This window comes from Schistocerca nitens, chromosome 7 (assembly GCF_023898315.1).
Source record: "Schistocerca nitens isolate TAMUIC-IGC-003100 chromosome 7, iqSchNite1.1, whole genome shotgun sequence".
Taxonomy (NCBI): Eukaryota; Metazoa; Arthropoda; class Insecta; order Orthoptera; family Acrididae; genus Schistocerca; species Schistocerca nitens.
This window is the reverse complement of record NC_064620.1, coordinates 622,237,757-622,251,179: the sequence shown is the minus strand read 5'-3', so window position 1 is coordinate 622,251,179 and position 13,423 is coordinate 622,237,757. Positions and strand designations below refer to the sequence as shown.

At 51.5% G+C, this 13,423-nt stretch overlaps 1 protein-coding gene across 1 annotated transcript in view; it reads right to left on the bottom strand.

Annotated features, from left to right (window-relative positions):
* LOC126195795 (trichohyalin-like) overlaps positions 1–13,029 on the bottom strand; it is a gene marked incomplete at its 5' end in the record, with an annotated part of 34,374 nt that extends 21,345 nt beyond the window's left edge. Inside the window, 3 exons of the mRNA XM_049934431.1 lie at positions 937–4,075; positions 12,344–12,359; positions 13,013–13,029. Of these exons, the coding sequence (XP_049790388.1) occupies positions 937–4,075; positions 12,344–12,359; positions 13,013–13,029 (3,172 nt within the window). The remainder of the gene's footprint in view (positions 1–936; positions 4,076–12,343; positions 12,360–13,012) is intronic.
* Positions 13,030–13,423: the final 394 nt, after the last annotated feature.

The following is a 13,423-nucleotide window of genomic DNA, read 5'->3' as shown; positions in this document are numbered from 1 at the left end:
ACAACTTAGGGTACAGCACCGCCTTGGCTCCGTCCCCGGATCTGCCTGCTCCGTAACCTTTGTCGATTTCCCAAGGATGGTGGTACCCCTTCACTTGTTTATCGTCGGGCATTTGCTGCTCTATGTGCACAAATGACGGACGCCACCTTTATTTACACCGACGGCTCGAAAATATCGTTCGGTGTAGGGAGTGCCTATATTGTTGGCGACACCCCAAATCACTTTCGGCTTCCCGACCAGTGTTCGGTTTATACTGCGGAGCTTTACGCTTTTCTCCAGGCTGTCCACTACATCCGCCGCCATCGGCGGATACAGTACGTTATCTGCTCAGATTCTCTCAGCTCTCTCCTCAGTCTCCAAGCTCTTTACCCTGTGCACCCTCTGGTCCCTCGGATTCAGGACTGTCTGCGCTTGCTCCACCTGGGGGGCGTCTCGGTGGCGTTCCTCTGGCTCCCGGGACACGTTGGTATCTGTGAAAATGAGGGGGCCGATATTGCAGCCAAGGCTGCAGTCTCTCTTCGTCGGCCAGCTATTCAATCGATTCCCTTCGCCGATCTACGGAGCGTTCTATGTCAACGTGTTGTTCATTTATGGCACACGCATTGGTCGACACTTACCCATAATAAATTGCGGGACGTGAAATCTCTTCCTTGTGCTTGGACCTCTTCCTCCCGAACACCCCTCCTGCAGGTCCGGGGGTTAGAATAGGCCCGAGGTATTCCTGCCTGTCGTAAGAGGCGACTAAAAGGAGTCCCTCCCCCTTACGGGGGTAGTTAGCGCCTGCGTCCGGAGACGGATGGTTCGACGACCTAAATTTGTGGTCTTTTTGGTTTTTCTCTTCTCATTTCTTCATTCCTTTGGTTGGTTCCTTTCTTTGTTCTTCTCCATCTCACTGTCTTCCTTCCTCCTTCTCTTTGCCTTCCTCCTTCTCTTTGCCTTCCTCCTTCTCTTTGCCTTCCTCCTTCTCTTTGCCTTCCTCCTTCTCTTTGCCTTCCTCCTTCTCTTTGCCTTCCTCCTTCTCTTTGCCTTCCTCCTTCTCTTTGCCTTCCTCCTTCTCTTTGCCTTCCTCCTTCTCTTTGCCTTCCTCCTTCTCTTTGCCTTCCTCCTTCTCTTTGCCTTCCTCCTTCTCTTTGCCTTCCTCCTTCTCTTTGCCTTCCTCCTTCTCTTTGCCTTCCTCCTTCTCTTTGCCTTCCTCCTTCTCTTTGCCTTCCTCCTTCTCTTTGCCTTCCTCCTTCTCTTTGCCTTCCTCCTTCTCTTTGCCTTCCTCCTTCTCTTTGCCTTCCTCCTTCTCTTTGCCTTCCTCCTTCTCTTTGCCTTCCTCCTTCTCTTTGCCTTCCTCCTTCTCTTTGCCTTCCTCCTTCTCTTTGCCTTCCTCCTTCTCTTTGCCTTCCTCCTTCTCTTTGCCTTCCTCCTTCTCTTTGCCTTCCTCCTTCTCTTTGCCTTCCTCCTTCTCTTTGCCTTCCTCCTCCTCTTTGCCTTCCTCCTCCTCTTTGCCTTCCTCCTCCTCTTTGCCTTCCTCCTCCTCTTTGCCTTCCTCCTCCTCTTTGCCTTCCTCCTCCTCTTTGCCTTCCTCCTCCTCTTTGCCTTCCTCCTCCTCTTTGCCTTCCTCCTTCTCTTTGCCTTCCTCCTTCTCTTTGCCTTCCTCCTTCTCTTTGCCTTCCTCCTTCTCTTTGCCTTCCTCCTTCTCTTTGCCTTCCTCCTTCTCTTTGCCTTCCTCCTTCTCTTTGCCTTCCTCCTTCTCTTTGCCTTCCTCCTTCTCTTTGCCTTCCTCCTTCTCTTTGCCTTCCTCCTTCTCTTTGCCTTCCTCCTTCTCTTTGCCTTCCTCCTTCTCTTTGCCTTCCTCCTTCTCTTTGCCTTCCTCCTTCTCTTTGCCTTCCTCCTTCTCTTTGCCTTCCTCCTTCTCTTTGCCTTCCTCCTTCTCTTTGCCTTCCTCCTTCTCTTTGCCTTCCTCCTTCTCTTTGCCTTCCTCCTTCTCTTTGCCTTCCTCCTTCTCTTTGCCTTCCTCCTTCTCTTTGCCTTCCTCCTTCTCTTTGCCTTCCTCCTTCTCTTTGCCTTCCTCCTTCTCTTTGCCTTCCTCCTTCTCTTTGCCTTCCTCCTTCTCTTTGCCTTCCTCCTTCTCTTTGCCTTCCTCCTTCTCTTTGCCTTCCTCCTTCTCTTTGCCTTCCTCCTTCTCTTTGCCTTCCTCCTTCTCTTTGCCTTCCTCCTTCTCTTTGCCTTCCTCCTTCTCTTTGCCTTCCTCCTTCTCTTTGCCTTCCTCCTTCTCTTTGCCTTCCTCCTTCTCTTTGCCTTCCTCCTTCTCTTTGCCTTCCTCCTTCTCTTTGCCTTCCTCCTTCTCTTTGCCTTCCTCCTTCTCTTTGCCTTCCTCCTTCTCTTTGCCTTCCTCCTTCTCTTTGCCTTCCTCCTTCTCTTTGCCTTCCTCCTTCTCTTTGCCTTCCTCCTTCTCTTTGCCTTCCTCCTTCTCTTTGCCTTCCTCCTTCTCTTTGCCTTCCTCCTTCTCTTTGCCTTCCTCCTTCTCTTTGCCTTCCTCCTTCTCTTTGCCTTCCTCCTTCTCTTTGCCTTCCTCCTTCTCTTTGCCTTCCTCCTTCTCTTTGCCTTCCTCCTTCTCTTTGCCTTCCTCCTTCTCTTTGCCTTCCTCCTTCTCTTTGCCTTCCTCCTTCTCTTTGCCTTCCTCCTTCTCTTTGCCTTCCTCCTTCTCTTTGCCTTCCTCCTTCTCTTGGTCTTCCTCCTTCTCTTGGTCTTCCTCCTTCTCTTGGTCTTCCTCCTTCTCTTGGTCTTCCTCCTTCTCTTGGTCTTCCTCCTTCTCTTGGTCTTCCTCCTTCTCTTGGTCTTCCTCCTTCTCTTGGTCTTCCTCCTTCTCTTGGTCTTCCTCCTTCTCTTGGTCTTCCTCCTTCTCTTGGTCTTCCTCCTTCTCTTGGTCTTCCTCCTTCTCTTGGTCTTCCTCCTTCTCTTGGTCTTCCTCCTTCTCTTGGTCTTCCTCCTTCTCTTGGTCTTCCTCCTTCTCTTGGTCTTCCTCCTTCTCTTGGTCTTCCTCCTTCTCTTGGTCTTCCTCCTTCTCTTGGTCTTCCTCCTTCTCTTGGTCTTCCTCCTTCTCTTGGTCTTCCTCCTTCTCTTGGTCTTCCTCCTTCTCTTGGTCTTCCTCCTTCTCTTGGTCTTCCTCCTTCTCTTGGTCTTCCTCCTTCTCTTGGTCTTCCTCCTTCTCTTGGTCTTCCTCCTTCTCTTGGTCTTCCTCCTTCTCTTGGTCTTCCTCCTTCTCTTGGTCTTCCTCCTTCTCTTGGTCTTCCTCCTTCTCTTGGTCTTCCTCCTTCTCTTGGTCTTCCTCCTTCTCTTGGTCTTCCTCCTTCTCTTGGTCTTCCTCCTTCTCTTGGTCTTCCTCCTTCTCTTGGTCTTCCTCCTTCTCTTGGTCTTCCTCCTTCTCTTGGTCTTCCTCCTTCTCTTGGTCTTCCTCCTTCTCTTGGTCTTCCTCCTTCTCTTGGTCTTCCTCCTTCTCTTGGTCTTCCTCCTTCTCTTGGTCTTCCTCCTTCTCTTGGTCTTCCTCCTTCTCTTGGTCTTCCTCCTTCTCTTGGTCTTCCTCCTTCTCTTGGTCTTCCTCCTTCTCTTGGTCTTCCTCCTTCTCTTGGTCTTCCTCCTTCTCTTGGTCTTCCTCCTTCTCTTGGTCTTCCTCCTTCTCTTGGTCTTCCTCCTTCTCTTGGTCTTCCTCCTTCTCTTGGTCTTCCTCCTTCTCTTGGTCTTCCTCCTTCTCTTGGTCTTCCTCCTTCTCTTGGTCTTCCTCCTTCTCTTGGTCTTCCTCCTTCTCTTGGTCTTCCTCCTTCTCTTGGTCTTCCTCCTTCTCTTGGTCTTCCTCCTTCTCTTGGTCTTCCTCCTTCTCTTGGTCTTCCTCCTTCTCTTGGTCTTCCTCCTTCTCTTGGTCTTCCTCCTTCTCTTGGTCTTCCTCCTTCTCTTGGTCTTCCTCCTTCTCTTGGTCTTCCTCCTTCTCTTGGTCTTCCTCCTTCTCTTGGTCTTCCTCCTTCTCTTGGTCTTCCTCCTTCTCTTGGTCTTCCTCCTTCTCTTGGTCTTCCTCCTTCTCTTGGTCTTCCTCCTTCTCTTGGTCTTACTCCTTCTCTTGGTCTTACTCCTTCTCTTGGTCTTACTCCTTCTCTTGGTCTTACTCCTTCTCTTTGCCTTCCTCTTTCTCCCCTTGCCTTCCTCTTTCTCCCCTTGCCTTCCTCCTTCTCCCCTTGCCTTCCTCCTTCTCCCCTTGCCTTCCTCCTTCTCCCCTTGCCTTCCTCCTTCTCCCCTTGCCTTCCTCCTTCTCCCCTTGCCTTCCTCTTTCTCTCCTTGCCTTCTCTGGTCTCCGCCTCGGCGTTTGAGACGGTCTGTTCTCTCTCTTCTTCCTTCCTCTTCTTCCTTCCTCCCTGTGCGCGCCTGAAGGCCGACCCACGCGTTCGCACACGTAGCCGGTGAAGGGGTAACGCGTAATTCCCCGCCCTGGGTAGACAAGTAAGGCACGCACGTACCCCCGGTAAAGGCCAGGCCCAAGGAGCGGTGATTGCCTGAGCTGATACCTTCTTACCATGCCGATTGGTCCCTCCGTCTGTTTCTTGGGAGGTGTGACCTGAGTTGTAAACATTAAGCTAAGGCGGGAGTGCCCAATGAGAGGGTCCCCATAAGCAAGGAGTGCGCCATCGGAGACCCTGGCAATTATGGGGGATTCCTCCGCAATGGATTCTTCTTCTTCTCTCTCGACTTCTGCCCACAAACAGAAACTTGATCAGCCACCAGTGACAAAAGTACTACCACCTGCCCCACAGTTCCTCGTCGTTTCTCGACCTGAGGACGGAAAGGATTTTTCCTCTGTCAACCCTTCAGTTATCCAGAAGGGCGTAGATGCCATAGCCGGATCTGTCAAGTCGTGTACCAGGTTGCGTAATGGTACCTTGTTACTAGAAACTGAGAGCGCCTTTCAAGCACAGAAACTGCTTCGAGCCACACTCCTGTACACGTTCCCTGTCCGGGTGGAGGCTCACCGAACTTTGAATTCGCCTCGTGGTGTGGTCTATACCAGATATCTCGACGGTTTGACTGACGAGGAGATTCAATCTTTCCTCGCTGAGCAGGGCGTGACGGCTGTCCATAGGGTCATGAAAAAGGTCAACAATGACCTTGTACAGACCCGGACACTTTTCTTGACCTTTGATAGTGTTCAGCTGCCGTCGCGCATCAAAGCGGGCTACGAGGTTATTTCTGTTCGCCCCTATGTCCCGACACCTACGCGCTGCTACCAGTGTCAGCGTTTTAATCACACTCGCCAATCTTGTTCCAATGCGGCTAAATGTGTCACTTGTGGCAGGGATGCCCATGAGTGTGACTGTCCACCTCCGTCTCCTCGTTGTGTGAACTGTCAGGGTGACCATGCAGCGTCCTCCCGCGACTGTCCCATCTATAAGGAAGAACGCTGTATCCAAGAAATTCGGGTCAAAGAGAAAGTGTCCACCTCGGCTGCTCGCAAGCTATTTGCTAGTAGGAAGCCCACGCTGCTCCCAGCGGGGAAATACAGTACTGTCCTCGCCTCTCCTCGGACTACCAGGGAGGTGGCAACCCAGACATGCGATCTGACCTTCAGCACCACGGTCGTCCGTTCGGCCAGTGCTAAGATAGCGCGGTCGACGTCTCCTCTTCCTCCCATCACCCAACAGACACAAGCCCCTTCATCAGCTTCTGCTAAGACGAAGACCCAGAAGTCAGATGCACAGGCCTTCAAGAAGGAACCGTCCCGTGCAGACTACCTACGTACCTCGACCTCTCAGCCATCGACCAGTACTTCCACCAAACGACCTTCCGAGAAGGCTCATAGGAAGCACAGTTCTCCTTCTCCGCCACGGCGCATTTCTTCTCCTGCGCCACCCGGCGGTTGCCGCCCCAGGCCATCAACCGTTTCGCCTGGCCACACCGCTGGTAGCCGAACATCTGGCCGTTCACCGGCGGAGGAAGCTCCCCCTCCCGGCCATCTTACCGAGATGGCCGATGAACCTATAGAACCAATGGACGATGACTGTCCGCCTACTGATAGCGGCGGCAGTGCTCGCTCGAAGCCAGGCCCTCAGCGGCCTTCGAGGTGACCCCTTCTTTCATCTTCCTTTTCTTCTTACGATGGCACTTATTCACTGGAATATTCGCAGCATTCGCTCCAACCGAGAGGACTTGAAGTTGTTGCTCCGCTTGCACCGTCCGCTCGTCGTAGCCCTCCAGGAAACGAAGCTACGCCCATGCGATCAAATTGCCTTGGCACACTACACCTTTGTGCGTTTTGACCTACCCCCTGTGGTAGGTATTCCGGCTCATGGAGGGGTTATGTTGCTGGTCCGGGATGATATTTACTACGATCCCATCACATTGCACACCGGCCTGCAGGCAGTTGCCGTCAGAATTACTCTCCCCACTTTCACATTTTCTATTTGTACCGTTTACACTCCATCGTCGTCTGCCGTTACCAGGGCAGACATGATTCAACTTATTGCTCATCTACCTGCACCATTTTTGTTAACTGGAGACTTCAATGCCCACCATCCCCTTTGGGGCTCTCCAGCATCCTGCCCGAGGGGCTCCCTGTTAGCAGACCTTTTCAACCAGCTCAATCTTGTCTGGCTCAATACTGGTGCCCCTACTTTTCTTTCGGACACAGCTCACACCTATTCCCATTTAGACCTCTCTATATGTACTACCCAACTTGCACGCCGGTTTGAGTGGTATGCCCTTTCTGATACATATTCGAGCGACAACTTCCCGTGTGTCATCCATCTCCTGCAGCATACCCCCCTCTCCGTGCTCATCTAGTTGGAACATTTGCAAAGCAGACTGGGGCTCTTCTCTTCCAGGGCGACCTTTCAGGATCAAACCTTCACAAGCTGCGATAGTCAGGTCGCACACCTCACGGAAGTCATTCTCACTGCTGCTGAATAATCCATCCCTCACACTTCTTCTCCACGTCGCGTACCGGTCTACTGGTGGACCGCAGCATGTAGAGACGCTTTACGTGCTCGTCGACGTGCTTTACGCACCTTCAAACGCCACCCTACAGTGGCGAATTGTATCACTTATAAACGATTACGTGCACAGTGTCGTCGTATTATTAAAGAAAGTAAGAAAGCCAGCTGGGCTGCTTTCACAAGCACCTTCAACAGTTTTACTCCTTCTGTTGTCTGGGGTAGCCTGCACCGTCTATCTGGCACTAAGGTCCACTCACCAGTTTCTGGCTTGACGGTCGCGAATGACGTCCTTGTGGCCCCTGAGGATATCTCCAATGCCTTCGGCCGCTTCTTCGCAGAGGTTTCGAGCTCCGCTCATTACCACCCTCTCTTCCTCCCCCGAAAACAGGTAGAGGAGGCTAGGCCACGCCACCTAACTTCCGCTCCTCGAATCGTGAAAGTTACAATGCCCCATTCACCATGCGGGAACTCGAAAACGCACTAGCCCGGTCACGGTCCTCCGCTCCAGGGCCTGATTCTATTCATATTCAGATGCTGAAGAACCTTTCTCCTGCGGGTAAAGGTTTTCTTCTTCGTACTTACAATCGCATCTGGATTGAGGGACATGTTCCCGCATGCTGGCGCGAGTCTATTGTTGTACCGATTCCTAAACCGGGGAAGGACAAGCACTTGGCTTCCAGTTATCGACCCATCTCACTTACTAGCTGTGTCTGTAAAGTGATGGAGCGAATGGTTAACTCTCGTTTGGTTTGGCTGCTCGAGTCTCGACGCCTACTTACCAATGTACAATGTGGATTTCGTAGGCGCCGCTCTGCTGTTGACCATCTGGTTACCTTGTCAACCTTCATTATGAATAACTTCTTGCGGAAGCGCCCGACCGCGGCTGTGTTCTTTGATTTGGAGAAGGCTTAAGGCACCTGTTGGAGGGCGGGCATTCTCCGCACCATGCATACATGGGGCCTTCGCTGTCGCCTCCCTCTTTTTATTCGTTCCTTTTTAATGGATCGACAGTTCAGGGTACGTGTGGGTTCTGTCCTGTCAGACCCCTTTCGCCAGGAGAATGGGGTGCCACAGGGCTCAGTTTTGAGCGTCGCTCTCTTCGCCATAGCGATCAATCCAATAATGGATTGCCTCCCAGCTGATGTATCAGGCTCCCTTTTCGTGGATGATTTTACCATCTATTGCAGTACGCAGCGTATATGTTTTCTGGAGCGCTGTCTTCAGCGTTCTCATGACCGTCTTCACTCCTGGAGTGGCGCCAATGGCTTCCGTTTTTCTGCCGAGAAGACGGTCTGTATTAACTTCTGGCGGTACAAAGAGTTTCTCCCACCGTCCTTACGACTCGGTCCCGTTGCTCTCCCATTCGTGGAGACAACAAAAATTTTAGGTCTTACATTTGACAGGAAACTTACCTGGTCTCCACATATGTCATATTTGGCTGCCCGTTGTCCCCGTTCTCTAAATGTCCGTGTTCTCAGTGGTATGTCGGGAGCGGATCGAACCGTCCTACGTCGCCTATATCGGTCGATCGTCCGCTCCAAGCTGGATTATGGGAGCTTCGTATACTCCACTGCACGGCCGTCCATCTTACGCCGCCTCAACTCCATACAACATCGGGGTTTACGTCTTGCGATCGGAGCGTTTTATACTAGTCCCGTCGAGAGTCTTCATGGTGAAGCTGGTGAATTGCCACTCACCTACCTGCGCGATATACTGCTTTGTCGGTATGCCTGTCGGCTACTGGCAATGCCCGACCACCCGTCTTATCGTTCGTTTTTTTGATGACTCTCTCGACAGTCAATACGGGTTGTATGTCTCTGCCCTGCTACCCCCTGGAGTTCGCTTTCGTCGCCTCCTTTAACACCTTAATTTTTCACTCCCTGCAACCTTTCGAGTGGGCGAGAGCCACACGCCACCTTGGCTCCAGGCTCAGGTTCGCGTCCACCTTGACCTCTGCTCGCTCCCGAAGGAGGTTACCCCCGGTTCGGTGTACCGCTCCCGTTTTGTCGAACTTCGTTCGAAGTTCATTAATATGACCTTCATTTATACAGATGGCTCTAAGACCAATTATGGGTTCGGGTGTTCTTTTATTGTCGGGGCACAAAGTTTCAAATACCGGCTCCATGGCCATTGTTCGGTCTTCACAGCTGAGCTCTTTGCCCTCTACCAGGCTGTTCTTTACATCTGCCGCCACCGACATTCTGCTTATGTCATCTGCTCTGATTCCCTGAGCGCCATCCAGAGCCTCAGTGATCCGTATCCGGTTCACCCTTTCGTGCACCGGATCCAACGCTCTCTTCAGCAGCTGGTGGACGACGGTTCTCCTGTTAGCTTTATGTGGGTTCCTGGCCATGTCGGTATCCCTGGGAACGAAGATGCAGATGCCGCGGCCAAGGCTGCGGTCCTCCAGCCTCGGACAGCTTTTTGTTGTGTCCCTTCGTCAGATTGTAGCAGGGTCATTTGTCGGCGCATTTTATCGCTGTGGCATGCCGATTGGGCTGCACTTACAGACAACAAGTTTCGGGCCTTGAAACCTCTTCCCGTGTCTTGGACGTCCTCCTCCCGCCCTTCTCGGCGGGAGGAGGTCGTTTTGGCCCGGTTACGAATAGGACACTGCCGGTTCAGCCATCGCCATCTGCTGATGGCTGCGCCGGCGCCGTTCTGCCCATGTGGGCAATTGCTGACGGTCCGCCACATTTTAACGTCCTGTCCAGATTTTAACCCACTGCGTCTTGATCCTGGCCTGCCATGTACTCTAGATGCCATTTTAGCGGATGACCCACGAGCAGCTGCTCGCGTTCTTCGTTTTATCAACTTGACAACCCTCTCTAAGGACATTTGATTATGCTGTTTTTTTAATCCTCTGCCTGTCAGTCTTTTATCGTGTTTTTCCTTTTAGTTGCTGTTTTAACCTTGTGCCTCGCGGTGCATTCCTAACGTAGTCTGGGCGCTAATGACCATTGAAGTTGTGCGCCCTAAAACCGCAAAAAAAAAAAAACTCCCGAACGCGTCGACGGGAGGAGGGAATTTTAACTAGACTCCGGATAGGGCACTGTCTTTTTAGCCATCGACATCTTTTAAGCGGCGATCCTCCACCACTCTGTCCCCACTGCTCTCAGCTGTGGACGGTAAGACACCTTTTGAGTGCCCCTCTTTTACTCCGTTACGCGCCCGTCTACAGCTGTCGCCTGATATATCGTCCTTTTTAGCAGATGACACGCGCTCAGCCGATCGCGTTCTCGAGTTCATTAGTGCCAGTGAGATGACGTCAGTCATTTGAAAAATTTTTTTTTGGGGACAGCCAACCCCTTTCTGTAGTGGATTTTTAAGCCTTCCTTCTGCTTTTAGTTTCTCCAATTTTTTGAGTTTCGTTCCCATTGCTGCTGGTTTCCATTTTCGGTTTTTACTGTTTCCTAAGTCACGGACTGGGCGCTAATGACCATAGCAGTTTTGCGCCCTAAAACCAAAACAAAAAAAACTTTTCTCACCTGTGTCCAAGATTTTCGGCGTTCAGAAGTATTATCCAATTACCCTTCCGGCCCTTACTACAGTTGTGCTCCAGAGCTCAGGTGCCACGATATCTAGCTACTTCCTGTGTTTAAGCAGGACCAACACCTGTGCGGACCTTCCACCCAGAGCTTGAGTTGTGCCTGCCGTTTCATCTCCACTGGCGTTCCAACCTCTACTAGTATAGGCAACACCGTTTTTATAATACACTGTCACCTTTCATGCAATAAGCTTTACCAATTATTTACAAGACGTACGTGGCAATGTCAGTCTCCTTTATATATTCATATATACGATGTACAACCTTTCAAATAATACCGAATGTGGTTGTAAATCATGGCAAAGTATGTGGATGAGGGCTTGTAAGGTACAAAATTATAGGTACCTTATGTTGCCAAATAAAGAAATATTTAACAATGCATTCAAGAATTTCTCTCCTTTGTATACCAAATGCTTTCACCTGAAAACAAGTAATGCACATAAAATAACATCCCCCTGCAGGCCTGGGGGTTAGAAAAGCCCCCGGGGTATTCCTGCCTTTAAGAAGCGACTAAAGGGAGCCTCACACGTTTCGGTCTTCATGTGATGGTCGGCTGTAAGATTTGACCTCCATTTTTCAAAATTTTCCCGAAGAGCGAGCCAACTGGGGAAGGGCGCCTTACCTGGTGCATCGTGTCCATCATACGCTGAGACGTATCGCGTGCTTTGCCTACGTGGATCTGCACTTCTGCTCATTCTCCAACTGTTCAGAGAGGTCACCCTCCTGGGTACGTATTGTTCCATCGTTTGCTGCGCTGACGATAATTGACTTGTTTGCTTGGTTGCACCTGATATCCAGTAAGGTAACCAGTCCATTTTAATGGGGCCACCGTGTATGCCGTTGGTTGTAGTCTTGATCAAAACAGCATCTTCTGCCCAGTCTCGAATGTTACTCACTTGTGACAAGCTGGGATCTTTCTGTAACCATCATACCGCATTAGAACTTAAATATGGTCAAAGATATCATTTCACAGGGACCTTCTTTTGCAGTCTGACGAGTTGCGCACCAATTTAGAGTGGCGAGGTGTAAACTTCATCTGGCGTATCCACCAGGTTCTGAGGGATAATCAGGTTGCCACTGGTGCCTTCATCTTGGCCTTCAAGGTTTGCCCGAGAAGGTCAAAGTGATGGTCTACTACTGTGTCGTAAAGCCATATATCCCTCCCCCGATGCAGTGCTTAAAGTGCAGGAAGTTCGGCCCTATGTCTTCCAGCTGTACTTCCAGCATCACATGGAGACTGCAGATGCCCGTCGCATCCCAATGCTCCATGTGCCCCGCCTCCCATCTGTGTCCACTGCAGAGCACTATTCGCCTTGCTTGCCAGACTGCAGGATTCAAGAGAAAGAAAGGAAAATCGTGGAGTAAAAGACCCTGGACCGACTGACCTACACTGAGGCCAAGAAAAAATTTGAACACTTGCATCCTGTACGTATGACACTTACGCCTCCGCTACAACAGTTCTGGCACCATCAGCTCTGCCAACCCCAGTCACCTCTCAGAACTGGGAGACAACTGCCCCTTGATGATGGTGGGGGCAATTTCCCTCCCTGTTACTCCTGTACAGAGGAAATTGCAGTGGTACCGACACCACCGCTACCTACAAGCTGTGTCTGAGAATTCGGTGTAGACTCTGGTGTCTGCTGAGGCCCCCCTGCGGGTTCGGGGGTTAGAATAGGCCCGCGGTATTCCTGCCTGTCGTAAGAGGCGACTAAAAGGAGTCTCAAATTTTTCGGCCTTATGTGATGGTCCCCTCTCGGGTTTGACCTCCATCTTTCTAAATTATTCCGAAGAGCGAGCCAATTGGGGAAGGGCGCCTTACATGGTGCACTGTATCCGTCGTGCGTTTAGATCTTTAGCCGGCTTTTTCGTCGTTGCACTGGTGTCCCGCTCGTTTTCCATCTATTGGGCGAGGATACGTCCCTGGGTGCGATTCCCACGCTGCAATCTGCAGTGTTTCTTTTAACTGCGACGACGACCTTGGACAGTTTTGCACCTAAGATCCAGCACAGTAGCCAGCCCGTTGTGGTGGGGCCGCCATGTACCCTCTTGGTTGTAGCCCCCTGACAACACAGGGATCGCTCTACTGATGGCTGCGCCGTTAACTCCCCACGTCTGCCAAGGAGTAGATGCCCATCTCCTTGGGGCATCAGGACTCCCGGCAATGACCGTCCTGCCAGTTGGCTATTGCTGCGGCTGGGTGGCGCCCATGGGGAGGGCCCTTGGTTGGAGTAGGTGGCATCAGGGCGGATGACCCGCAATGAAGCGTGGTACATCATCTCTCGCTGGCGGCCAGCCGCCAGCAGTCTCTAAGCGTTCTCGGGCTCAATTTAATGCTGAAAGGTACAATCCGAAAACGTTCCCCTCTCTGGCCACGCCGTGGGAGGAACGTAAATCTCAGGATGGCAGTAGCAGTTATTCGCCCCGATTCTTAGTTTGTACGAGAGCTGATGGGGAGTCTTTTCTCTCCACAAAGCCTCAGTTCTTCGTCGAGCATTTAGAGGACAAGTTAGGGGAGGTGGAGGGTTTGTCAAAAATGCGCTCTGGATCGGTCCTGATACAAACGGCATCCTCTGCCCAGTCACGGCGGTTACTTGCTTGTGACAAGTTGGGGGATGTTGCTGTTACGATCACACCGCATAAGAGTTTAAATATTGTACAGAGTGTTATTTTTCATAGGGACCTCCTTTTGCAGTCTGATGACGAGCTGCGCGCCAACTTAGAACGTAGAGGTGTTCATTTCGTCCGGCGCGTTCATCGGGGTCCGAGGACAATCAGGTTGCTACCGGTGCCTTCATCTTGGCCTTCGAGGTTGATACATTACCAGAAAAGGTCAAGGTGATGGTCTACCGATGTGACGTCAAGCCCTATATCCCTCCCGCGATGCGGTGCTTAAAGTGCTGGACGTTCGGCCATA